Raw genomic sequence first — 27,898 nt, 5'->3', positions numbered from 1 at the left:
TACGCACTGGAAATGAGTGTCTGTTATCAAAGTAGCTATACTAGAGTACTAGCTATACCGCTAGTACTAAAGATAAATAAATACAATCTGCCCGTACCAATAGACTATAATCTCGGGTTAACGAGACATTTAATCCTTCTCTTGATTTCCTGGAGATTAAATAATTGCTATGTTGCATTTCTGCCATCATGTGGATTGTGGCAGTTACCAATAAATTACCCCAGGATTCACAATATATACAGTATTTACGATGTCTTAATTATCATTATGATGGATGATTTTAATTCTGTTAGCATAGTACAGTAAGATAAGCGACATAATACCCGACCAGGTTACCCCTGCAAGTCCTTTTTGTATCCTGGTTCCTGAGCCTAATTATTCAGTATTCCATCAGCTCCACGTGGAATAACGATTATAATCTGTGTTTTTTGCACGTGCAGACTGCAATGTACTGTGTATTTACAGTTTGCACGTGCAGTGTACTCTGTAGTTGCAGTTTGCACGTGCAGTGTACTCTGTTGTTGCAGTTTGCACGTGTAGTTAATAGTCCCGGTGGTATCTCGACAGCCCTATATCGGTAATGTCAGCTGCCAGCTGCCAGGCTCTCTCTCACGGAAGGACTAACTATAGCTAGTGAGATAGACACACTCTATCTATAGCTTACTACTACTGACCATACTCTATTGTTAGCTGCAGGAGCACTGTCTTTACCGCTGCTATCTATAGTGCACATTGTGCGCAGTTCTGTGAGCCATGTATTCGAGCACGGAACTAGCACAAACAAGGCGCGATCACAGTGTCCGTGTTCCAACACTCCGTGGGAATGAAGGCTCTGAAAGTGCTGGTCAGCCTGGGGCCGTAATGCCGAGCTGGAGCGATACATTTCCCAGATTATTTGACTCGTTGGACAGATAGCATGTCAATACGGCATACGACACCCTGGTTATCAGGTGGTACAAGATGCTGTAAACGATTATCGCGTTTTCGTGATAGTGTTACTGGTGACCAGTCGTCTCGGACAGCGTGCAGAGATGTTAATAATTGAAGCAAGGTAGTTGGGAGAAGTTGTGAAGATCTCCAGAAATGTGAGGAGATTGTAGGCAGGTCAATGTAGCCATGGGATTTTTTGGAAAAATATGAAGGGCGAGGTAGAGACTGACACGGCGATTTATTGTTAAAAACCCGTGGGAAATTGTTTTAGACTGAGTTCCATTTAAAAATTGACCCTTCTTTAAAAATCAGCTTATGAAATAAAGATAATGGCAAAATGTTCTGAGAAATTATCATTTTCTCGAGTCCTATATTGCTTGACTTTTGAAGTTAATTTATCGGAATGTATACCTGATTTGATGAGCAGTGAAGCGTGCCGAAGACATTTGATAATTAAAGAAGAAAATTTCCTTTGAAAGACAGAATTGATAAAAGGATGCCTGCCAAGTGCCATAAGATCGTTTAGTGGATGATAACAAGCTTCCATTAGATAAGAAATCGTTTTCACACTCTTGTCCGTCGGCCGAGCTGCCGACACAAAGAGGTTCAACAATCTGATTAGACGTAGCCACACTTTTCACCTGGAACCCCGAGGACAGAGCTAGCCGGGGATCCAAACGGGACAGGTTCAAACGGGGCAGAACTAGATACATTGTCGGTAGGTGGCACTGATGATTACCAGCTCCTGAAAATACCGTGAAACTGGTCCCCGGGACCCGCCAGTTACGGTGAAAATGATTGGGGATTAATCATCAAATTATTTCACCCTAAATTATTTAATCATTTCACAATGCCAAATATTTGATAATCTGATAATCTGATTATTTCACAGTAAATCAGTAAATGATCGATATTGTGAGATGTATCTGTGCTGGTTAGTTCCACAGAAAGCTCTACAATCCAATCTTACGACTTTTCTATAAATGCGGGGTGATACAATGAATGGCTGTTTAACAGTAGCATGTTATCGCGTGCTAGGGATGGACCGTGTAGAGCGCTACTCAGGGTCACAATTGTGTCAGTTTGAGTGGTCTATTAGGTCCGAGCCAGCCCTCTTTTTAAACGGACTTAAAACTGACACCTCAGCAGTCACTACCTGCCACTTATAATCCGAGAATTACTGGTTCAGGTCTGAAGGCCTAAACAAGGACGGCGGCAGCCTCCTATCTCCCTATGTAGAAATCTAAGATCGGATGATTGACCACTCAATCAAGAAGCAGTTTGATCCTGGCAATCACCGACTAAGATACGTGATAGTTAACAGAGCAAGTGTTCTAAATAACATGCTTCCAGCACCAGATTTGTAAAACACGGGAGCCAGTGCACAGTGTCGCGATGTTATAAACTCACTGCTCCACTGCTTAATTCCCTTTAAATTAAGACTCCACTTGAGTAAGCGAGCCCGAAGAGAACACTACCAGCCACTTCAATCAGTCATTAACCACTTTTATTTCAAACAAGCACTTGCTACCTGTGATGACTGACTAGCGCCCATCCTCTTGTACCGGCCACATATGATCCAAGAAGTGGTTCAGGTTTAAACATTCTAAACTTAAAGGACGGCGGCAGCCTCTTGTCTCTGAGGTCGGATGATCGAGCAGCACTTCAGCAGTTTTCACGAACTTCACTGACCACTTGTTCTGACGAAGTGATCTTGGCAATGACCCACTGAGAGACGTGCGAGTTTGCTGAGAACGTGGTCTTTATAACATGCTGCCAGCTCTAGATTCGTAAAACAAGCGAGCCACCGGACAGTGTCCTAAAGTTGTAAACTGGAGGTTATTCGCTGAAGTGGGTGTCACACGGGCTCTCTGACTTTACATGTTGTAAATACCTGCTACATCCGTCCTAATCAAGCTGAGTACGGGGGTGTCGTAAGCATTCCAAGGTTGGATAGAAATTGAAAATACAAAGACCCCCTCCTTTCCATTTGGTTGAGTAAGATACTCCAGCGGAGTGGCAGCTAAATGTTGTGTTGAGCAGCCCGCCTGCAGGACTGATTAAACCTCTTGTTAGACAGATGGGCACGTAATAGCTCTCAGCTGTTCCGCAAGGAAGCTGTCTCAATCTGTGCGATGCTCGTCGTATCTCATGTCTCGGAGTTATATCACGACACAAATTATGCAATTGTAAATCCGCTTATCCTGCAGGTAAACCTTTCACCTCCAAATCTAGACCACACCCCTGAGGCTAGTGCAGTACGCAGGAACAATCATTTTTCTGTTTAGGAATTACTCGGGTAACTGCTGGGTTTGGGCGGGATGTCAGAGGAGTAAAGGACTGCAATTGTGATTCTAAAAGATAAGGTCTCTTTTTCGCGGGCTTCCAAAAAGACATAAGGCTTCCGAACGCAAATTGTATTACACGAGTGCAAAAGTAAATATGTAATGAAGTTAAGATCGTAATCTTGTGTCATTTTTTCCAGACGATTTCTTGCCCATATTTTACATTACATACGGTATAAATGTTTAAATCGTGTAAGATGCAACATTCGTCTGCTACTCTGCACGGGCCAGTGACCTACTAATGGTAAAACTGGCATTTCATTAAACACCCAATCGTTTAAACGTAGTATAAATAGAGTTGCGGTTTCTCAGTTTCTGTCCAAGCACTGAGTTGGTCTTAGTCGCGGTTACAGCAGAATCAAGCTTGCTCTGAGCTTACACCTGTTTTAAACTGAGATCAGTCAGCTGTTAATGAAATATAATTAATACCGTGTAGAATCTGTAGTGCTATGCATTAATTCAGGAGAGTTAGTTAAATCCACATTGTCTGTCTGGTGCAAGCAAAATTAGAATCAGGTTTTATGGTACAGTACTCTGCTTAACAAGTTGTACTTGTGGCTCTCATGCTGCGTTCATCCTGTTATCACGTGACAATTTAGGGAGCTGTGATTGGATATAGAGCTACATCATATCTACATCATATCTCCGCTGATTGGTGGACGCCCCCATTATAACTTTATAATATGTAGTAAAGTTTAACAAGATCTCCACCGTATACTACAACTCAGTGAAATTTTTATTAGCTTTTTTAAAAAGCTTGAATTATTAAACTATTATTAAATTATTAAATTAGCAAGCCACAGCCCTCCTCTCGGCTCTCGCACAGTACAATGAATGCTTCTATTCAGATAAGAACATTATTTTTCCTCCCAAAGTAATACAGAGTTAGTTGGGCGAAACCTGAACCTCGCCACAGATATGTGGAGAACTCCTAACATCCACTAGAAGCCTTCCTGCTGACTAACTCCCAGCTTACTGTTCATTAATTGTCGAATCCAGCTGAATTAATTGCCCCCATTAACTGTTTAATGGACACACGCCCAGAGTACCGGAGACCGGAGAAGTTGAGATACAACCTCCGTCTCCAGGAAGTAACTTGCAAGCTTAATCCCAAGTAATGGATATATTTACTACGATTATCGGCTCCTGTAAAGTAAAGAGAGAATTGTCAGAATTACCCTTTTTAATGTGATTAAAACTGTCCATTTTGGCCGTGTTAATAATATGCTGTCCCGGAAGGTGGTTATAAGGTGGTTATGCCGTGTGGGGGTAGAGATTGTGGAGCAGCTTGTTTACAGTTTGTAATGTCACTGGAGGATATCCTGAGAAGTAATTGTGAAGTCTTATCAGTACTTTGGTCTCTGTATCATATCACAGGTAATGGAATTAGGGAACTGTTTAATATTAGGGTCTGTGAACTTCACGGTAACTGCCTTTGGATGGGTTTGTAAAAGTATTGACCGCCTGATATATGATATACAGCGATTATCAAATTTCGTTGGAATTAAAGTATGGATTATTGGATTAATTGTTCACGAAATCGTACCTCAAATTGGAAAATTGTACTTCTCACTCAAATATGAAATTGAAGAATGCGAGTCAATGCTGGGAGTGGTGGTTGCTTAAGATAGGTCAGGACTAAGAATTAGGACTAGCGTGTAGGCTGAATGAAAATTCCCACATCCTCAAGATACTAGTCTCATTCTGACATTAGGTGAGAAAGTTTGAATTTTATTAGAATCTCACAAGTCTTCGGGTGTCCAAACTTTGTCACCTGTTTTATAATAAATCTACCAAACAATGGGATTATTTGCATGCGGCGTTAAAGTTTCAGATCTAAAGTAAGTAGAACCCGGAGAAATTTCCAGTGAAAATAATATTATCTTCACATTAATTTTAAATCCAATGTTATTTATAGCTTAATATAATGCCTTATTAGCTCACAAACTTTCCAGGGTCTAAGTTGTAAGTGAATGGAGATTATCTATCAATTCAGTGGCATTAATGCGACCAATAATAACAAATAGAAGTCAGGACTTTAGATGAATAACAGTTTGTGACCGGTTTCACACTGCCGGGCGGCTACACACGTTCATTAATTTTTATAATAGTTTTTACGTTCCATAAATTCATAGGGCAAGTATAATATGCAAAGTATTTGAATTTTTGCGACTTAATATATCTGTGAAGTACTGAATCTGCAGTATGCCTGTTTATAGTGGAGTAAAGCGCTCGATAGTACCCTTTTCACAACAATTAAGCAATTACTAACGTCACTCAAATGATATTCATAGTTTTATTGGCTACCAAATGTTCCAAGTTCTAGTTGTAAGTGGAGAATGTGGAGTAGGTAATTGGAGAAGGGATATTCATTAAGGATATTCATTATACGCAAAGCCAGTGGCCTTGCTTCGCAGGCTGGAGGTGTCTGTGAAATACTTGTTAGAGTCGGGGTAAGCCTCCTTTCTACGGGGGATAAAGCGTCCACTAGTACCCTTCACAACATCAACCACCCTCATAAAGCGTCCACTAGTACCCTTCACAACATCAACCACCCTCATTGTATGACCTATTTTAAAATCTTCTATCAAAAGCGAAATTATTTTCGCGACTATCTGCTTTATCCTACAGATTGCGTGACCCTTCATCAGCTCTTTCAGTCTCTAAAAAATGCTCTACAGAAGTTAAAAATATAGGATTAGATCGTTTTTGTAATTGGTTAAACAGGGCTGATGATCTGCAGTACTATGGTCCTATCCTATTTATAAACTTTGTATTACATTGTGCTTGGTACAACGCCCATGTTCCGTGCCATTTCACCAGACGATACCAGTTACCAGAGTACCAGTTACCAACCCCGTGTATATTTGCATAAGAACAGACCTCCGCTGTCTCAAGACCTCAGCCTGATCTACATTTAAACTGGATAATCACCATCAATACCAGATCTAAATGAGTAGTTTTAGTGATACACACTTCTAAATACTAAGTACCGGGAGGTCCGATCACGGAAGTCTCTACTTGGTCCCCGCCAATTACTTGCCGTAAACATTCTTCAGATAATTGTGTTACCCAATGTTTAATGATCATAATATGGTTGTTTATTTGTGTTTTACGGAAAAAGCTTTAATACATCGGGGTGGTTGGGGAGACCGTTTACAGCTTATGTGTTACAGAGACGGAGTGGGCAAAAACTGGCGGAAATTAGTCGGTCAGCAACTATTTGGCGAGCCTTTGAAAGCTAATGAGTGGCTGAATGGCCCTTCGAGGTCCTGGAGGGAGCCAATGAGACTTCAGCAAATCATGATCGGTCTCTGTTATGTATTCTATTGAGTTTCGATAGAGGCAGATGGTTATATATAGTGTTGTGTGTGTGTGGAGTAACAGATAACAGGCTCAAGGAGAATATTGATTGGATAATGGATAGAGTATTTATGTACTCTGTAATGTATTTATAGTGGGTTTGGTCATTAACCTCCCCTAGCACAAGTGTACAAAGTACTGACAGCCTCTATTTACTATCTCTCATTTTCTACACGCGAATCGGCGCTTCTTCGTTACATTATCTGATATCTCTATATTCTCTAACATACTAATCTAGACTAAGTGGGAAACTATATAGGCTATTCAATGGGTAGTGTAAATGTAAATGACTAAGCGGAATTATCTGAACAGACCGTTATTTTTATGCTGCTTGGAACCGGAATCAGGTTTTAGTTCATTACATGTCCCATGATAACCACCACAAGCTAATCTCCCTAAATAACCCCCTCCTCGCCACTCTCCCTATTTTACTAAACTACCCCACTTAACACCTCATTGTTGCCTGTTTCGCACTGAAAACCTGCAAGTGTGTGCTCTTTACCTACTGCAATTAAAGTGTTATTCTGACAATGTTGTTCACTACAGTTGCCCTCACATAGTTTTATCGTACTTTTCACTTCAAATTTGGACTCCGCAGTTCACACAATCGGGCCAACTCCGAATGAACACTATCAACTGCCATATTTTAAAAATAACAGCTACAAGTAATTACCGGCTCGATACCTCCGTCATTGGATGGCTAATAGTAACCGTTGGGAATGGTTCAAGGGGATCGTCAACTCACATCTCAGTTAGATCGAACCCCAAACGATAACTAGCTACGGCTTTAAGTGGTTATTCTCGTTTTAATGATGGCTGGTTGTCTGTGTCTCCGCTGCCGGAAACTAGGACATCGTTAGTAAACACTATTCAAAATATCCGCGATGACAAAACCCTAACATCATCATTATCATGTGACTTTCATTTACATATTATGTAATGTGAGAAAAAGCATAACGATGACCCAAATTGTCCACCAAACTGTCGCATTAGTTCTGTCATCACTCAACAGTCCACTGTTCTGTAATACTAATAGTGATAAAAACTCTCGCTCTAATTTATGTTTTGCTCTATACTTACAAACTTTTATTTCTATTCTCTGCTCCTACCTGGCTCCCATGTCTCCATGACAACTAACCTGTTGTTATGACAACTAACCTCACACTTTCCTCCCCTCAGAGAATTACAGCAGAACGAAATATCTGAAATCGACGCGACCGTCCTGCAAAGTTTACCTTATCTCAAAATATTGTGAGTAATGGATTATGTTTTAGTATGTGACAAACTCGGGGTTTTATGTGACATAATTAGAAATTGTGGGCGCATAATAATTTTAGAAATTAAGGATTATAAATACAGATTTTAAACTTGATTATCAAGGTGGGTTATAAGGTCGGATGTTTGTTTAATTCTAATTCTTGGTTCAATGGTAATTGTTGTCTGAGGAACCATAGAACTGTTTTGAGCTGTCTGCATGATAATACGCAGAACCATTTTATGGGCTAAAAGTGGGTGAAGCCTTGATCATGTCCCAATTTAGACATGCAGTAATTCCAAAACACTCTAAAATTTTACAATTTAGAGCCTTCAAAATTCTCAGTTTATCTGGGATTTCTAGGGCTTTACACCTTGCATAGTAATTACTTGTCGGAGGTCGACAGAATTTAACAAATTTAAGACGGAATTTCATGTCATATTTCGGATTACATCAGGGTCCACGGTCCGGGCCCAACCCTGGAATTCCACCACCAAATCATAAGCCATCCTCGCACAAATTCAAATTTCCTCACCAAGTCCATGAAAGCTATCCGCGAAAGCAAGCGTGCGTATTATTTTATAAGATTTCACGGTTTTGATCACATTCGGCAGATGTTTGAAGTGGTTTGGAGTGGTCTCCTGCCTGATTTAAATTCTATTGTCATTGTACTGGTTAAGTGGCGAAGTGAGAAACAGTCACAAGTTCATGCTGAAATGGTTCTGAAAGCAGCCATATAATTGTCTATATTTGTCAATGCCTCCTTTAAAAACCATTCCAGTACTGATTTGTGGCTCACAAAGTGGACACTAACTACTGGACACTAACTACTGGACACTCGCAATGAAATAACGCCAGAACGGCTCTACAGCGTCACATTAACACCTCTAACAAATTCTAGAGAACTAGAATTTGAAATATTTGAATGCCTCCACCGAGTGCTTGGTGTAAAGTACCCTAAACTATGAAGTATAGTACGGTTATTTCGTGACAATGGAGAGAAAGCACTGAACAATCTGCCTTACCTGACCTGCCGTGTTCCGTGTCTAGACGTATCAATATTCAATAGTTTGACGCTAAAACAATTAGTGTTATTCGTGCTAGTACCCTTAGTACGATGACATTTTAACTTCCGATAATGGTCCTCGGTGTGCTTAACTAGATTTATACCGTGAAATGCGTTACCGGCCCCAGTTATACTTAGATTATCTGTTTAAATTTAAAATATTTATTTATGGAAGTAGCACGGTGACCCGAAAAAATATTTGATTTTCTCTGTTAGAATTCGTGTAAAGCAACGTTCTGGTGTCTAGTGTAAAGGGAAAATCACGTTATAGCTCATTATCTTCCCCGACAGCTATATAATTCATATTTTTAGCATCACGGCGGCTAGTCCACTGGTCTATCGCAGCCCTACTGAACAATACCTTGACTAACTTTTACATAACTAACTTTACCACTTTTACTCACGCTACATATACGTTAGAGTGTCATTATTACTTACACTCCATTCCTCAGAGTACTCAGTGAAAACGAGATAGAGCGGCTACCAGCGCGCTTGTTCCGCGGACTTCAGCATTTAGAATGGGTGTACGTACAATTATATTTTCAACAGAATTAACTGACGATTTGTTAATTTAGCCGGTAGAATTAGAACTAGGGATTGTGTAATGGCATGGTTCGCACGAGCTCAGTTGTTCACTTACATTTCTGGGAAAAGTACGGCCGGCCTAATTTCGAACAGTTTCATGGTCGCCACGGAAACAGGCTTGGCTGAGGGTGTTACTGAGGGTGTTAATGTTCATTTTAAAGGTCTTTAATGGACTGTAATACTTGTGAGTAGTGTTTAAATCGCGTATCCAGCATTTTCCCAGTTTTATCTTTTAATAAATAACCATCTCAGGGATCTAAGAAGTAATAAAATTGGCTATATATCCGACCAAGCGTTCTACAAAGCTAACAACATCAATTATCTGTAAGTTTCCCGTCTCTATACTGATTTATGTATCGACTTGCTGGAGCACTGCAACCCCCCTTAGGGGGATTTCGGCATCAGGACACGTGTTCTTGTTTACTTCACTAGTTATATTGCGGCTAAAGTATGTGGATATTACCTTGACTCTGAATATTACCCTGTCTCTGAGACTGATTTTATTATTATTAGAACTTGGAAGCATGATTTTTGTTATTGTAGTCAATTAAGTTACTCTACTCTAACAACATCTAACAACATTAACCGTTAAATCATGGAAATTAATTAGATTTTAGCGTCTTTACTGTTCACTGTTTTTAGAAACCTGGTGGACAACGAGCTGACTGGCTTCTCTGATGGAACATTCTTACCCCTTACCAATCACAATCTTTGGCTGTAAGTTAAAAGTTTGATATTTCTTACAAATCTCAATCTATGGCCGTATGTACTATGTTGAAAGTTTATTATTTCATCACTTGAGTTTCTCAACTCACATATGAGCAAATGGGCCGTACGTGCCGTAAAGCCTACATATTTGACTTCAAATTATTTCATTTCAGTATACTTATTTGTTATATTGTATTAGTAGTAGTGTTGAAATATGTAAGTATTATTCTCACTTTTTTCGATCAAAGCACAGAATATGTGTCCAGTAAGGAATGTTGGTTTTGTTTTACATTTTTTTGGTGTGGAGGTGATTTTACCACCAAGTAACCGCAGCAGCAGTCTCCAGCAGGAGAGAATGGCCTTCATATATCACTGTTTTTCAATGTGCGGTACTTTTTGCGGCGACGAGTTTCCCATGCGAGTATAATTATGATTTTTAAAAAGAATAAATTTATAATTTACATAGACTGAAAATGTTACGTAACAAAAGAAAGTAAGAAGCAAATTACATCCACCGTTTAAATGCGAATCAAAGAATAAAATAGCGCTTCAAGGGCGTTAACTTATAGAAAAGTAATTGTATCACTCGTCATCTTCCAATAGAACCGAAATTTCTGAAGGAGACCACCACAGTTAGCTCTCATTTGAAATATTACATATTTAACATATTTTTCCTCCTCCTCCTGCGTCTGCTTATACAAAACTAAGAGCTTACTAAGCATGCTCTCTCTCACTCCAGTACACTAACATCACCACAATTGCCAGTATTATCTTGAAACTCACTGAAAGCACCGTAATGTCTGAGGATTACTACGTACTAGTCGTATAGACGTTCAGCATGTCATGCATATAACCACCGTGTACTAGAGTGTAGTCACGTGGTTAGCACGTGGGCAGAATGTGCCCACGTGTTTGTGGACTGGTATCAGCCTGCTTGCTTCAACATCTGGTGCAGGTGGTTCTGATGTTTTAGTAGGATGAGTGTAAGGTGGGGGAGGGTGGGAGAAAGGGTGGGTAACCAGGATGGACGTCACTGTGGATTAAGGGTATTACCTGCTTACGATAGTTATTATGTAATGGGGAGGCGCGTATAACCATTACGTTTCCTTTTTAGGATTTAGATATGTAATGATGATATTTATAATAATGATCTAGACTTTTCTTTTTACAGCCAAGGATTTACATTCCATATTCACGGATTAGATATCCGAATGAATAGTTTTTAGGGTAAAATGTAACTCCAGATGAGTTGAAATTAAACTCAAATTGTGTTGCTAGCAATTACCTTAGTCTAGCAACTCACCTATATAATAAGTCATTTGTCATAGAGCTGACCCACATTCTTTACCTTGTCCGTTGAAAATATTGAATATTTTCTATATATATTGTATATATTCTCCATTTTCTCTTCATTTCTGAACTTTACCCGCCAACCTGCGGCTATATTTAAAGAGGTGAGCCCCAGATTAGCGGGGTCGCATACAGGGGATGTAGACTGTAGAGAGTTATAACTGATCATATTATTGATATGATCTACTTAAATTATTATTGTTGGGGGCTATCATTAACATAGTTTGGGCTCTGAGTACCAATTTGTGCACCTGTGATGTATTTATACCCAGATCATAAGTCACTTATCAGTATATCCTGCATAACACGAACAACCCACAGGGTATTATAATAATAATCAGTAAGCACGATCCCTGCATATTAGAACAGACTAGTACAAATCTCTTGTATTCTGGTTTTGGAATTTCAGATAAAGAAATACCGATGACAAACAATTATCACTTTCACGTTGTAGAGAGTTGTGCGTTTATTACACGGCAAGCAGCACTTGAAGAGAAGGAGTGCAACATGTAAAACTGGATAATTATTATCCAAGATGCGGATCATAGAAATATAACCTTGGGTTGACAGTGATTGTAGCGGGAGAAGATTGGCAGTCGTCATGCATGTTTTAGTAATCCCACTTCAGAATTTCACTCCGTGTCTGGAGTACGGCTAGGTAATGGTGTTATAAAGAAATTTCAGCGTCTTCGGAATTCGGATTGCATATATTATCTCTTGTATGAGAAAACCATGACATAAATCTTAATTCACTTAAAACGTGTCACTTGACACTTAAAAAGTGTCAAGAGGCGGAGTTTAACTCCTAGTGCTATAAAGTTTACGAGAACTAAGATGCACTGCAATGCTAATACTGCCCCCTGATAGCTTTATCATTCAAATTGTGACTGTAGCATTCAAAAATTGGCTGGCGGCTTCGTGTTCAACAATGGAGTAACCTCAAGTTTCGACCAAGTTATTGAAGTATAAGCCTCAAAAATTATGCATCTTGCAAACATCTTCTAGTATTTTTATTTGTGTTGTATAATTTGGCAGTTTGGCAAAAGCAAGAAGATCTCCGAAAGTTGGTCGTTCTTGAATAGTTTATTGATCTGGTTTAAAAATGATACCAACTTATTAGTAAGCAATTATAAGTGAAGGTATAAGTTTCTTCGTCCGTCATATCATAGGTGTTCGAAATTTGTGGCAAACTTTTGCGGTAAACTGTCCGTCCCATTGCTAGATGGAACGCGCGCTTTTATCATATGTATGCAGCACGGCTAAATTCTATGACCAACACTCAGTAAATTTTAAATTTTTCTCAGCCGCGCGGCGCGTATTTAAAATCAGTACGTAATCGATTTTAAGACCTACAATGATATTATACAATATTCTAAGGAAACTGAGAAAAGACTATAAGTCTTGCACAATTTGTCACTCGATCGTGAGCACGATGAAAATCAAATTATTGGCATAGATACTATAAATAATCTGGTTCGTACCATTCTTGTTCTGTTTCTGAGTTGGCGAATCTTAAGACAAGCCTCATCGTATGTGATCGGAAATGGTTATAAGGTAAATATTCCAAAAAATGCTTTTCTTTGCCCGATCACAGCTATTCTTAGAATAAACAATGCTATCGATCATAATTCCTAATTCTTTACAGGGTTTTAAACAACAATTCATTGACCGAGCTGCCAAGCGACATCGCCAAAATGGAAGGAATCCAATATTTGTAAGTAAAATATTTAAGTTCATTCGTTTAGATTTTTTATAATTTATTCAAATATTTATTCTGTATATTTTACCCATAATCGCTGTAAGTTTTTCCGATAGTTTTCAAGGTAAATCAAACTCCCATCATTTTTTTTTTTCTATAAAAATTCGCTTTTTATCGCATTAGCTAAAGTTTAAAGAATCTCATTTTCAATAAAAATGAAGTTCAGAATCAGAGCTTCACAAGTCCAATGTTCTATAAAGATTTTCCTTTTCTCTCTAAAATACTGAGTCTCCACAGCATATCAGGATCTCCGATAAGAATATCTTTTAAATCCTCATCGTAAGACAGTTCTTCCCTGTTATCTTTAATGAAGTTAACAAGCTTGTTCTTGAGAAGTTGGCAACCATGTTTGGTGGCTAGCTCGGCTAACTCCGCTATATTGTGCACTTGCATATATTCTATCATAACCTGAAAAATAAGAACCTGCGTTCATGACAGGAAAGTTGATTCCATTACCGTACTGCATCAGAGAACAACAATTCCTAAAAAGAAGCAGTTATCACTTATCAGTTACCATTTCACAAGTTAACAACAACTAATTTACGACTAATAAGCTCATTTCCTCACCTCTTCACATCTCCTTTTCAGTCTAGAGATAAGGTACTTATCTGCAATTATCAGTAGATCAGTAACTTCACCCTCAGTGTCAGGGATCTGCTCTGAGTAAAGATACCTGAGTATAATAACGGATGGGAAATAATTGTACCTGTTTATTTTTTACAAATCGAAACTGTTTTTTCTGGAGCTGAATGATCCACACTCAGCACTTTACTCATCTCAAAACTAAAAGTGTAGACTTATTATATCAGCACTTCTTACCTCACAAGATTCTCGAAAGTGACCTCAGAACAGTCGGTGATGTTGAGGTCTCCCTCCCTCTCTATCATGGGCGACGAGAACATGGCTAGAAAAACCTCGCTCCATGCACTCAGAACTGATTTGTGAAGGTTAAAGATTTTGTCTCCACATGTCACCTGTATTAGACGGTGTGAAAATATGGTGTCGCCACTGCACGATGTAGACATTTAGAGTTCGAACACTCAGCTTGCCTTAATTCGAAGAAAAATTAGATTGTCTACGCTCTACAGACAATATATTTCTGTGGAATCACCCATTCCATATGACAAATCAGCAAGACTACAGACACCGTCCCCGGCAAAACCCCACCTACATCTCACCTTGACATCAGCAAACAGTCCTAGTGTATACATAGTGTGTAACATCTCAGTAGTAGCGTTGTGGAGCTGATCAATGTCGCTTCTGTGAGACATGCACGGAGGGATGAGCCATAGACTCTCGTGACAGACTATTGAGTTACTGATGCTCGTGTCCTCTCCCAGTACTGTATCCTGGTACAGTGTTTGTTGGATTTATATTGTCCAGTCATGTGAAAGTATTTAGTTCCATGCAGGGACAAAAGGAAATCGCGGCATGTACGGCATGAAGTGTAAGGTATAATTAATAGTTTTAGCTTTTTTGATGTTTTATCTCTGCATATCATATAAAACCAGGAACCTAGTTTCCGGATAATAAAAGTAACGGAAATATTTCATATAAAGTAATATAAAGTAGTACAAAGTAACGAGGTGTAAACTGACAATCCACTCAGATGAGTAATATTCGTCAGGTCCGCTAGTTGAGTAAAGTGTACATGTCACGTACAGTGTTCCTCTCATTATTATATTACTTTTCGGTATCAGAATGTGGCTGAAAAAGTTAAATATAATTGGGGTTGCGTAAGATGAGGCTCACAAGTCATCAGATAGATCGTTGTTACACTGTTTATTACAACAAGGAGTCTGAAGATTAGTAGTCCAAGTAATAAGTTACCTACCTGTGATGGACGAGTAATAAGTTACCTACCTGTGATGGACGAAGTTCCGAAACCCTAAACAGAGCTTGTCAGGTTCGAACTGCATGAACCCCTCCCTTCTGTGTACCTCGTCTCTAAACTCATCTATACAAGCAAACCTGCACTTCATCTGAGAGGAAGGGATAAGAGCACTGCACCCGTGTTTATTTATTGTAAATGATATTTCAGAATGTTTTACTGATAGTTGGATAATATCCGCTTGAGAGAGACAAGGACAAATGAAACAAGTTAGGAATGTAGGCAAATTTTCGGCGTCAACCTTCAGGCTCAAATTATTTGTTATATAGTAGTGTTGAAAGTATTAAATTACTTTAATAATAATAATAAAAAATTTAATACTTTCAACACAGCTACATAACAAATTATTTGAGGCTGAAGATGGCGTTGACGCCGAAAATTTGCCTACATTTCTAACTTCCTGTTTCATTTGTCCTTGTCTCTCTCAACCGGATATTATTCAACTATCAGTATTTCAATATGAGACTAAAAACAGCGAACTACTCCAAAATTTGAGTCTCCGATGTTATAACATAGTAAGTGGCACCGGGTTATAGGTTAAAAAGGGAGGTTTTCTTGGCGTTACCTCAAAGTCGATGGAGCGGTCTGGCTCGTGGTCCATGATGAGGTACATTCCTACGTTCCCATCTTGCAGATCGAAACAGGCCAGTCTGAAGTGCCAGCTCACTTTCCTTCCTCCTATCAATACTGGAGAGAGAAGTTAGGTGAAATCTTTTTAAAACAACTCTTTCCGGGGATCACTGCTAGAGAGGTAGGAATTTCTTGGATTATAGATGAGCATATGAAAGGTTAACATTTCCTTGGACTAACGTGAAAAACTGGGGCTCTCCAGGTTAACTCCCTTTGTGTTTCCACTTGTCACTTTTTCTGTAAGGATCTTCACTATGTTCTTCACTTCCCATACTATCTTCATCAATATCTTGACAGAATCCTTCTGTGGATTAATTTCAAGTAGCGCTTGGAATTGAATTATCTGTATTCTCCGTTACGAAATGAAGTTTAAAAAAGTAAAGAATAGAAGAAAAAACGTAATCAAACATACCTCCGGATGATAGGTCAGCTGGATTTACGTGCTTCTGATAACTGTAACTTTTTACCCGTCTTTTTAACCAAGCAATATCGTTCAAAAACTTAGACATAGAAGTCAGAGATCTTTACAGAAGGATGCTCGATGGTTACCTTAACTAAACCCTTTATCAAGTACACAAAACTGGAACCTGAACAAAGTTAACAGTAGATAAGTTAACGGTAATGATCCAGTGGTTCATGATCGGCTCTCTTATGATCCATGGAATATTAGTTACATCACTCCATCTCTGTCACTAGAGCATTAAAGCTGCAAACATGACGTCACTGACCACTGTCATTAAACAAGTTCATAATATTGAATATAATGCTCTTAAATCAGGTTGGTAAATCATTGAGGTCAGAAATATTTGTACAGCAGAAATTGGGAGTGTTTTTATGGATACATGCTGCACTTGATCATCTCAGAAGTCCTAAGTGAAAACTGAGTAGTTACGAGGCAGCTAGGTGCAAGCAAATCAAGATTGGAGTATAGCCCTATCACGTAAGGCTTGGTGGTGTGAACCATCCTATGAAGCATAATGACTTCTTGTTATGAATACAATTTAACATTTGTCATGGGTTACTTTAGAAGATTTTACATAATATTCGAGTTGAAATAATCTAGAGAAAAAGTTCAGGGTATAATATTATTAGCCTCATTTACATTTTGAGATGTTACAAGAACCCCAACTCAGTCAGAGAATTTGCCAGCATATAAATTCTTTGAACTGAAAGATATTGAGATTTGTTGTTTTCCAATTTAAGAAAAACTGACCCGTGTGTTTTTCCAGGTCGATATCGAACAACAAGCTGAAGTACATCTCCCCTCAATCCCTCCTCAGTAACCGGAACCTGAGAACACTGTGAGTTATCTCAGTTATAGAACCATTTTTAGGTGACTTTTCAGAACATGGAAGACTGAAATTTTAAATTTGATAATTTGAATGATATTATAACGTAGTTAGTACGATATAGTGAAATTGTAACATCCTTATTCCTCAGGGACATATCCAACAACAAGATATCTTATCTCCACCAAGGGACCTTTTCTGGAATATCTCTACATAAACTGTGAGTACTATAACAGTATACTAATGATAAAATTCCCTGAAACATGCTCAGGATTATCTCCATACAGACAAATTATACCAACATAGCTTTATTTGAAATATTGAAATCTTTATCTAAAATCTACTGTTAGTCCATCACGTGATTGTTTTTCTAAATAAAGCTCCTATTTCAGTGAAGTATCAGGTAACCCGTGGCAATGTGACTGCTACCTGGAGTGGTTGAGACAGTACCTTCTAACTAAACAAGTTGATCACACCCTCACCTGCTCTGCTCCTTCAGAACTGAGGGGTATCAAGATCACTGCCATCCCTCAACCTCTTGTTTGTGGTGAGTTGTAGCGCTAGTTTTGCTGGAATTTGGCATGTTATTGGGATCTGGGATGGTAGGGTAACGCGAACACAAGGATACGTTTTCAGGCTGTGCTCTTCTGTCAATGGTCCTGGAGCTCTATACAATACAAGATACAAGGGCAGGTCTCTCCCACAAGTTGGGATGGCCTGCGGTGCTTATCTCCTTTTCGGTAACCGTAAGCCACTCTGTGCCGAGGCACTATACTAGCTGTAGGGGGGTTAGTCCTACGAACCAGAGAGTTTGTATCACCAGCCGAAGCTGTACCAAATCACAGCTTGGTAACTGGCCGACTTGCATCCGACCGGATTTGAACCCGGGCCTTCTGCTTTTGAGGCGATCGTGTTACCAGTTACCACTACACCACCCGGCCGACAATAATGGAGCACTGTACAATCACCTTAATAACACCAGAATGTGTGTGTGTGTGTGTCTGATGTCTGTGTGTAATTTCCGAACGGTTATACAAAAAAAACGGTAAGAGTTACGGGACTGGTTTTTTCGGTATAGTGCGGACAAAACTCTGATGAAGCCCATAAGCAAATTTGTTAAAAATCGGCCGGTGGTAAGTGGTTTAATTGACGGTTTTGTACCACAAATGTTGCATAAAATGGCTCGAGCAGAACGGCAAGAGTTACGGGGCTTGCTCTCTATAATATGTAGCTGCATTTAAGTAGCGTCATAATTGCGTTAGCCCGGGAAGATTCGCTGTAATGTAATACCATAGGCATAAGCTTATTAGGGGAGGGGGACTGTTAGTTTTTGGGGTCTGTTTGGACTGCAGAGAGAGAGAGAGTTCATACGACAGTGTTATGCGTGTTTTCAAATATAATATGCGGGTGTGGTGCGGAGTTAACAAGGGTTAATTTCTATAACGATTTAAATAAAAATAGAAAGTGGTTCAAGACGGGAGTGATGAGGTGTAATACTCGGTGTTCAGACCTTATGATCATGGAATGTGGTGCCTCATAAGAAATAACTGATTATGAGATTATTGTTTAAGAAACTATTGGGTCACCTAATGCGGGTTTTGACTCAGCGGGTAATTACTCCTACCCTTTTTAACTGCGGCAGTGAAATCCCGGCCGAAGGCCGGGTTACACTAGTATATAATATGCCCGTAATCATTTTTCTTTCAGTCATCTTTAGAATTTCTTAGCACTCCCAAAATGCTTTCTTCTACTCTATAGACATAGTCTATATATCCCACGTTGTTTGCTGCCGTTCTCAATATAAAGTTTAATGAAACAATGTTTTCAAGTGTAGGAAGTTGTTTCACCAGACAACAATTCAAAATATTAAAACTAAATCATGAACAGCAAGTGTCAAAATAAATTGTATAAAACCAACATTTATTTGGCACCATTTAAAACGCTTGAAGTTTGTGCCAAGGTTACATTTTTGGCCAACGGCAATTTATTTGAACCACTCACAACCATTTCCTAGTCTGTACCAACTTCTGTTCCAATTTCGACTATCCTACACACGTCAGGACGATTTTTAAGTTCCTGGATAAGTTGTTCAACATCCCATTCAATTGTTGAATCATATTCATTTATAATCACTACTGAGTAAACCCTCGCTCTGGACATAGCGACGTAAAGTAAAGGAATATTCCCCAGTATGGATGACCTTATTCGAAACCACTTGGCCTTCTCACTAATTTCTAAGGCTCGACCACGTTCAAATTTCCCATATCTGTGGATGAATATAACAGCTGGCGAACGACCATCTTCTCAGTATTCTCTTAATTTCAGCAACACTTGGTGTGTGTATTAAATTGTCATCTTGAGCCTCATCTGAATCTAATAGGATGGCAATATCGCTGTTTCCAAAGTTGCTTTCAGATCCTTTCAATTTCTTTAATTCTTTGATGAGAATATGTTTCCATGATGGCGTATCTTTATCTCTTATGATGTAAATGACTGGTATGGTACCACGAAGGAAATGCCCTCTCTGTTGTTGTGGCCATTCCAACGTCCAGAAATTCGTCCTTCCAGAAACCATGTTATTATAAGCAATAATTTCATTGCAATGCTTTCTGATTATCGATAGCACTGAAGAAATTTCAAACGTATTCCTTAGATTGACTGATAACATTAACTGTTTTGAATTCGCGAAGTAGGCTTTCACTTGTTCAGCAATATGAATATAGAATTCTGAATTTTCTCTAATAGGACTATAGAATTCTGAAATTTCGCTGCCACCGTCTGATTCTGCTTCGAGATAATATGAAGAATTATAGGTATAATGGTTTGATTGTGCTGCGTCAAATGATATCCAGATGCTAGTGTTGAATGTGGTACAGTACATTACGATTGGAAGTAAATCCTCTAAAATAATATTCTTACGAGTAAGTTCACAGTCATATTTTCCATATCTGTAGCTTTCATCATCAAGAAGCTGTAAGTCATCTACGAAAACGTAATCAAATCTTGCAATTACACTGCCCGGGTTTGCCGAAGTTTTATTAACAATTAATAATGAAATTTTGTTGGAAAAAACAGAAAGTTGTTGAGATGAAGATCCGGAGGCATCCTCGTTAAGATGTACGCGACTGGATTCAAATGTTATCTCCTCATCTATGTCCTGTCTAATGCTGTTCAGCAAAACTAGGTATCGTTTTGCTGCTGGACAGGAACTGTCGCCGGGTAAGATCATCAAAATCTTTTTCTCTGGGGGTGTAGTAAGGGCAAGATGTATTATTTTACCTAACATTGCAATAGTCTTGCCTGATCCTGCCGGACCCTCTACCCACAGGAATCGCTCTTCACTGTTGAATACACGTAGCTGATCTGTGGTTAAACATCTTATATCTAAATACTCCTTAAATAAACTTGGAGCATCGACCATTACTGCATTTTCAGGATACTCTCTCTTTTTAGAAATTTGTTTTCCCTTATTTTTACCTGTAGGTCTGTCTGCCGACGCCTCTTCTAGCGATTGTCTGGTTACAAGTGCCTTTCTTAGTTTCCCATCAATATCCAGTATCGAATTAGCCAGACTGCATTTGGTGACATCCCATTTGTTTTCTTGATTTATACACCATAATCCGAGTAGACAACATGCTATTTTGTTTCTATCCGCATTTTTAAGTCTTGAAGTGATTGCTGAGAATGTTTCACACCAATCAATGATAGACACCAACTGATCTAAGTCATCACTGAAGAGCAATGTTTCATCTGAAAAATACTCCTCATGAATGTCCTCCGAAGAGATGTTACTAAAAACAGTGAACTGAAACACTGCCAGTGAAGGGTCCAATGACCGTATCAGATCTACGATTTTCTTTCTTTGTTTTAGGGCATCTTCACAACATCCTTTTATTCTAGCCTTCCAGTCATCTTGAGAACAAGGTATAGACGGAAAAGACAATCCTTTAACTTCAAGCACTGCCGCAAAATTTCTACCCACTACAATAAAATCATTTTCACCTTCCACATTTTTCGAAGGCTGATGACAATCGTGCTTTTCTGCCTCCTTATTGCAGTGTTTTTTGTTACAAAGATGTTTTGGTAAGAATGCAGAGTATTGTTCGTGAGTGTACTCCAGCTGATGCAGCACAAAATAGTTTCCATTTATTTCTTCCAAGAATCTGAAAACTTTAACTTCTGCTTCGTATCCCTTCTGAAGCTCTCTCTCGGCTGCTGTTTGTCCCTCTAATACAATATTTTGAGGAAGCTTGTCTATAAATTTCGAATCCGGTATTGGAGGAATCATAATCGGTCGGCCAGAATTCCAAGATTTATTTCTTTTACATGCTTCCAGAATTCCCTTTCCAACTTTCTTCTCGATTCTCTTGCGCAGTCCAGAGTTTGCGTTCATTATCTGATAGACGTTAGGGATGTGATTGAAATGTGCCACTTATTTCGAACCCGCATAACGTTGGTGAGTATAAATTAATTACATTATGTCTCCCAAATTTAATAATTCGCCTATACCCAAGAAAATCCAGTTAAAATTTGACCCGATCTTGACCTAATTAGCTAATTTCAATGTGAGCCGACTGCCGAGGGTAATGTCAGCAAATATTAAAATCCTGTTCCCTCATACAATCTAAAGAATTATTGAAGGAGTGAATCGGAAACAATTTCGAAAAAATAGAAAATACATCAAACTTAACGGGAATTTTTTAAGGTATGAAAATTTACAAAAACAAACTTTCAAACAATGAACAGAGAATGAACGGTAGATATGGGCACAACATGTATGCTTGTTCGTTCAACGGAGTCACTTTGCCGTATAGGGGCTGGACGATTACCATTATATACGGCGAAAACATTATTATATAATGAGTGGTTGCCGCCTGCCGGGTAAGAGTTTTAGGCGTGAATCGTGCGTGCTCGCTAAAAATTGTTTCAATATAAAAACTAAAAAGAAACCGACCAAGCCGGCTGTGAATCATACAAACTGCATACTGGTACATTATTCAGTTTGTAGTTTGTGTGATCCGGCCTGGTGGTAATAATATACGTTCAGTGTGCATAATATCAGTATTAGAAATAACCTTACCGAGTTACCTTTTATGTCTTTGTCAGAGTCAGGACTGTCAACTTCAGTCATCACCCTGTCTCCAGTCTCACATCAATTTGCCGATACAAACAGGGCGCTTAATGTTGAGGGGTAAAATATTATTTCATGGCAATGAATCGTGCGTCGTCTGGCAGAACGGCAATGGATATCTTATAAGCGTTCAAAATTATGGGGCGGAGTCGCTATCAGTATTTCCATGATAAGCAAAATAACAATTTCCGCAATCCAAACAGGATGCTTCTACTTCTTGTTCACTAACAAATATTATCCGCAGTTGTGCCAGTAATAGCTGCTCCAGAGCCGGAGATTAAAGTAATAGAACACAAAAACATTTCAATCGAGTGTTTAGTCACTGGAGATCCCACTCCAACCGTCAGCTGGTTCAAGGTTTCAATCCTATACTATCTTTTTACTAAATCTGGATATTTTTGTCAGTAATTGTAACAAATAATTGTGGTGTAAGGTACGTTTGTTTACTGATTTCTTCATCAATCACTTAAGAACCTCATCCTTCAGGACGGAGATCCTCTGGAGCCACAAGCTAACAGATACACAGAAATAGTGGGTACACATCACAAACTCGTGTTCAGGAGTGTAATGTACACTGACGAGGGGATCTACACTTGCACTGCTGATAACAACAGAGATAAGCCTTCTAACTCCACCATCCAGCTCTCTGTTCTCTGTGAGTTTCTACTTGGTTATTTTTCAGCCTTTTCCATATTTTCTGTGAGAACCGATCTGGTTTATCCCAGGATCAGCACCAAAATTACTGAAATAGCAGCTTTCTTCAGAGTTACTCCAAAGTTATCTATTCTTCTGAGTTTCACTAACACTAAATCTACAGATGCTCCGAAGATAGTGAACAGTTACAAGTGGTCTCCAGCCGGCAGTAATGACGCATCAGACACACTAAATGACGTCACTCTAGCGTGTGATGTAGTTTCAAACCCACCTCTCAGCAGACCTATCCTCTGGTTTAAAGAAAACAGGTTAGCCTCACTGCAGAATGGTTTTTATCCCCATTTGAAACATCTCAACTGTATAATGAAGATGAGTGTTAATCTTAGGAGACTCTTGTGTAATGTAACAAACATCATCGATTTTACAAAGTTTGATTGACGACGTTCTGTGATTCCCATACATAGAGTATCTTTTCATCACACCCCATGTGTTCAGAGAGTTGTACGGAGCTGAAGAAGGGATAAAGATATCCCAAACAGGGACAGGAAGTATCCTCTACCTGAGGAACAGTCCCAACTCTGATAACAGCGGAGACTTCCAGTGTGTGGCTAGTAATCCCCTCGGACAAACCGTCGAGCACTTCACTGTCACTCACAACGGTACGTGATATTCGTGTATTGGGTCTTCTCCGTTTTGATCGGCACTTTGCCAGGGATTTGTCAGCATTATTTAGTTTGGTTGTAGCTTACTAGTTCTAACAATTATTGAATTTAAGTTACCAATGTCAGTTAGTTAACCCAAACCTACTCCCTAGATATCCTGATGGTGAGGAGCTCAGCGCCAGGTCCGAAGAGGACGGCAGGAACTTACCATCACCATATCACGCCGATACTTCTAGTTCTACTAGGCATTCTCATGACTTGAGGGAAATTCCACCCTCCTTATTTATACCTCTTGTCATGATCTGAAAGTCAAAAATAAACCATCAACATTCGTTGAGCGAATGTGGAATACGCTTGAGAAAAACGTGATCGTCGCTAGTTTTGAACTAGGTGCAAGTGAAAAGCGCGAAGACGGTTCAATTTAGTCGTAGGACAGTTATATTTAAAAGACAATGTTGTAGGATCTGATTGTAGGGCCCCGTTTGGGCCCTGATGCGCTGACTGCTAAACTTCTCTTATTTATTTTATCATGTGAACGATTTATGGCGAGTCTTACGATCCTCTGTAGATTGATATTTTCTTATTTATGGATGTATTTATTTTTCTGATGATACGTTTCACCAGGTTGCAGTTGAATACTGCTGTTATTTTACTGTTTTATAATGCAGTCAATCAACACAATTAATTATACACTTTCATCAGCTTATTATAGGAGAGGAGCATTGACACGCAACACAAGGTTCAAAAATAAACAATAAAATAGTATGCCAAGATAAATTAAACTGTTCTATTGTTGGTTTAAATTATTTTGACTGAGCTATGAAACGTTTTATTTCTATTTTGAATTTTCTAGTATATTGTGTATTAGATTTTTAAACGTGTATTTGAAGAGATTTGCTAAAGTATATAAAAAAGTATACTATCTATGCTATCCAGATTATGCTTAACGTATGTATTAATTTGACGGATTTATTTAAAGATTTAAGTTTAAGGATGGAAGTTGAGCACTAAATATTCTTATACTTATAAACAATTCTTAAGTCTCACTTATACCTTAGATTAATAATAATATTTATCTGCGCAACCCCGCATTGGTAGTTCACTATTATGTCGAATTGAATGTAAGTGTCAAGTGGGTGGGTCGACCCTTAGTTTTTCCTAACTGATCTGTTCTTATAAAAAGTTTTCAAAACTCAATCTTTACAAAATGTGGTTTGTATCTTTCAAAATTTAGGTTTATAGTACCGTTCGCAATCTGTAAAAACGAAAAATTTGTATCGAAGTTTGGTCCTTTTCGTTTTAGAACTGGACGATGTTTTCAAAACGTTTATCACATGACTTGCTCCTCTGTTTTCAAGAAAGAGTCGCCTGATAATTTGACCGTACGTTTATTGTAATAGCTTGTGATGTGTATATAATTTGTTTTGATTTTCAGAAAATATTCTGTTCTTCCTTTTTTTTCCATTTATATTTAATGCAACAACTCCAAAGTTCATTTTAGACCTTAGATTGACGTTGAACCGGGATTTATGTGCAATACTACGTCCCTTGTCCTTCTTATCCTAACTCTCCATTTTTAGATTTATTTACCTCGATTTTTTACGACTTACTCCGTATCATGTACAGTCGCCCTGGATCTAATATAATAACATGGCAAACTTTTGGAATAATTTAAGACACGAATTAATAAAGAACACTAAATAAAATGAGATCTACAAATAACAGATGTGTATTCACTTTTTGAAATAAAATAATCGAACTTGTATGTAAGAATGTTTAAGCGATCAAAGAAGTGCTTATTTCTGAACTGGGTGCCAAATGTCTATTGACAGATTCTGATATACTAGGATCCTCATGATATGAAGGTGGCTGAACTTTTGGAGCTGATGATTTAGAAGAAACATTAGTATTAGAGTGTTGCTGTGAGGTCCAGTATCTTCACCCTCGCAGGGAATGTCGGAAGGGGAAGCGTTGAAGTAAGTGAGTATACAGAGTGTTCGTGACAGACTAGACCATCAGTTTATAATGATTTACATTTTGAAAGCTTAACAAACTTTCCAGTTAACTTGAAACTTGGTTTACTGTACCGGGTACCCAAAACTCAAGTTTTCATATAACAATTTCAATTACCTTACACACGTCAGAACGTTGTTTAAGTTCATCAAAAAGTCTGTCATCAAACTCATAAACTGTAGGCTCAAAATCATATATGATAAATGCTGAGTACACTCTGGCTATGGAGATTGCAGAATAAAGAAAAGCAATAGTGTCCCCAGTGATCCTAAACTTCTTCAGACTATAGTCGCGTTGAGGCACTGTTGCCGTAACACCATCTGGCCTGTGAACAAAGATGGCAGCTGTCCATTTTGCTGACATACAATCTTCCAATGGAAGGAACTTAATTTGATCGTCTTCTGTTTCCCATCTTTCTAATACGCTTTTAACGGATTTGGTGATTGCGTCATCTAAATGTTCCACCAACACCGCAATATTGCTGTTTTTTAAACAACGCTCAGGTCCTTTTAATGTTTCCAGCTCCTTGGTCAGTATATCTCTCCATGTAGCACCTGCTCCTTCTCTCAGTATTTAGATAACCGGTTTTGTATCACGGAGGAAATGTCCACTCTCTTGTTGAGGCCATGCCACTGATGTAGTCGTTGCAAAACTTTCTCTTTCATAATGTTTTCTTATTATTGATAATACGTTAGAAATATCAAATGTATTTCTAAGGTTGACGGACAATTTTTTTGGGTTCTTGAAGTAACTTAGAAATTTTTGGCTATCAAACATAAACATAAAAATTGCTGGGGTAATCCGTAATCTTTTCTAAATCTATCATGTCCTTCAGAAGTCCGCCAGGTGCAATATATTCAGCACTGGACTGTGCTTTATCATGCAATATCCAAATACTATTGGTGTTATTCGCACTTTCTCTAACAATTGGAAGTAGACCCTCGATAATAATACTTTTCTTAGCAGCAATTTTTCCAAATTGAAAAAAATGGGTATGATTATGATTTCTGTAAACGAAGTGCTGATAATCGTCCACAAAAAAATAATCAAACTTCGTTATCAATCTGCATAGATGTTTAGCAAAAGGTGTTTTTATTTCCAGTATTATGATTTTACTGGAACACGCAGACAGTTACCAAATAAGTGATTCTCGAGCTTCCATCAACACTTTGTTCAACACATCAGCAGATTGATTGTAACTGGTTTCCCTGACAAGCTCATACGTAAAAATTGTACACCGAATATCCTGTCTAACACTGTTCAGTAGTTCCAGGTATCGTTTTGCTGCTGGACAGGAACTATTGCCAGGTAAGATCATCAAAATCCTTTTCTCTGGTGGTGTAGTGAGGGCAAGATTGATTATTTTACCTAACATTGCAATAGTCTTGCCTGATCCTGCCGGGCCCTCTACCAACAGAAATCTCTCTTCACTGTTGAAAACATCCAGCTGATCTTTTGTTATGCATCTTATAATTTATATTGAGAAACTCTTTAAACAGACCAGGTGGCTGTGTCATGGTGGTATTTTGAGGATACATTTTCTTTTTAGGGTACATTTTCTTCTTTTTCTTATGTCATCCGATTTTTGTTTTTGTTCATTCAAATCATTGTCCACTGATTTCCTTGTCACAAGCGCTTTTTTAAGCTTTTCATCAATGTCTAGTAAACATTTAGGTAAACTGAATTTTGTAAAGTCCCAATTGTTGTCTTGATCCATACACCGCAATCCGAGAAGACAACATTTTATTGTGTTTCTGTCGGGATCATTTGCAAACTCTGATGTTTTTACTGAAAATTTTTCACAACAATCCATAATTGATGCTAAGTGATCTAAGTCATTATTGTATGACTTAGATCACTTAGTCATACAATAATGACTTAGATCATCTGAAAAATACTTCTCGTGAATGTCCTCCGAAGAGATGTTACTGAAAACAGTGAACTCAAACACTGGCAGTGAAGGGTCCAATGACTGTATCAGATCCACCATTTTCTTTCTTTGTTTTAGAGCATCCTCGCAACATCCTTTTATTCTAGCCTTCCATTCTTTTGGAGAACAAGGTATAGACGGAAAAGATAAACCTTTAACTTCAAGCACTGCCGCAAAATTTCTACCCACAACAATAAAATCATTTTCACCTTCCACATTTTTCGAAGGCTGATGACAATCGTGCTTCTCTGCCCCCTTATTGCAGCGTTTTTTATTACAGAGATGTTTTGGTAAGAATGCAGAGTATTGTTCGTGAGTGTACTCCAGCTGATGCAGG

General features: G+C 38.6%; 3 protein-coding genes across 3 annotated transcripts in view; 1 reads left to right on the top strand and 2 right to left on the bottom strand.

Moving 5' to 3' along the window:
• Positions 1-10,411, bottom strand: part of LOC134826631 (uncharacterized) — a 33,872-nt gene extending 23,461 nt beyond the window's left edge. Inside the window, exon 1 of the mRNA XM_063839087.1 lies at positions 10,406-10,411. The gene's annotated coding sequence lies outside the window, so the exon portion shown is untranslated. The remainder of the gene's footprint in view (positions 1-10,405) is intronic.
• LOC134826630 (leucine-rich repeats and immunoglobulin-like domains protein 2) overlaps positions 1-25,334 on the top strand; it is a 37,639-nt gene extending 12,305 nt beyond the window's left edge. The window contains exons 3-15 of the mRNA XM_063839084.1: positions 7,818-7,889; positions 9,412-9,483; positions 9,797-9,868; positions 10,187-10,261; positions 13,248-13,316; positions 17,112-17,183; positions 17,323-17,391; positions 17,564-17,718; positions 22,547-22,659; positions 22,789-22,957; positions 23,120-23,264; positions 23,452-23,615; positions 23,771-25,334. Of these exons, the coding sequence (XP_063695154.1) occupies positions 7,818-7,889; positions 9,412-9,483; positions 9,797-9,868; positions 10,187-10,261; positions 13,248-13,316; positions 17,112-17,183; positions 17,323-17,391; positions 17,564-17,718; positions 22,547-22,659; positions 22,789-22,957; positions 23,120-23,264; positions 23,452-23,615; positions 23,771-23,880 (1,357 nt within the window). The 3' untranslated portion in view covers positions 23,881-25,334. The remainder of the gene's footprint in view (positions 1-7,817; positions 7,890-9,411; positions 9,484-9,796; positions 9,869-10,186; positions 10,262-13,247; positions 13,317-17,111; positions 17,184-17,322; positions 17,392-17,563; positions 17,719-22,546; positions 22,660-22,788; positions 22,958-23,119; positions 23,265-23,451; positions 23,616-23,770) is intronic.
• LOC134811962 (speckle-type POZ protein homolog) lies at positions 13,554-16,520 on the bottom strand. Its single transcript, XM_063819130.1, has 9 exons — positions 16,470-16,520; positions 16,063-16,186; positions 15,818-15,939; positions 15,225-15,343; positions 14,960-15,068; positions 14,540-14,710; positions 14,181-14,335; positions 13,929-14,034; positions 13,554-13,769 (listed from the first exon to the last, which is right to left on the bottom strand). The coding sequence occupies exons 1-9, from the start codon at positions 16,518-16,520 to the stop codon at positions 13,554-13,556; spliced, it is 1,173 nt and encodes a 390-aa protein (XP_063675200.1).
• Positions 25,335-27,898: the final 2,564 nt, after the last annotated feature.

Source organism: Bolinopsis microptera, chromosome 2 (genome assembly GCF_026151205.1).
Source record: "Bolinopsis microptera isolate Bmic1 chromosome 2, MBARI_Bmic_1.0, whole genome shotgun sequence".
Lineage (NCBI taxonomy): Eukaryota > Metazoa > Ctenophora > Tentaculata > Lobata > Bolinopsidae > Bolinopsis > Bolinopsis microptera.
Note: the sequence above shows the minus strand (reverse complement) of the source record. Positions and strands in the feature narration are given on the sequence as shown.

Excerpts from the sequence above, each read along its gene's own strand:
- LOC134811962 (XM_063819130.1), bottom strand. The coding sequence starts at position 16,520 with ATGAACCACTGGATCATTACCGTTAACTTATCTACTGTTAACTTTGTT. Across the intron at positions 15,940-16,062 it reads GGAGAGCCCCAGTTTTTCAC|TATTGATAGGAGGAAGGAAA; the intron begins GTTAGTCCAAGG and ends TTCTCTCTCCAG. Across the intron at positions 13,770-13,928 it reads TGAAAAGGAGATGTGAAGAG|GTTATGATAGAATATATGCA; the intron begins GTGAGGAAATGA and ends CTTATTTTTCAG.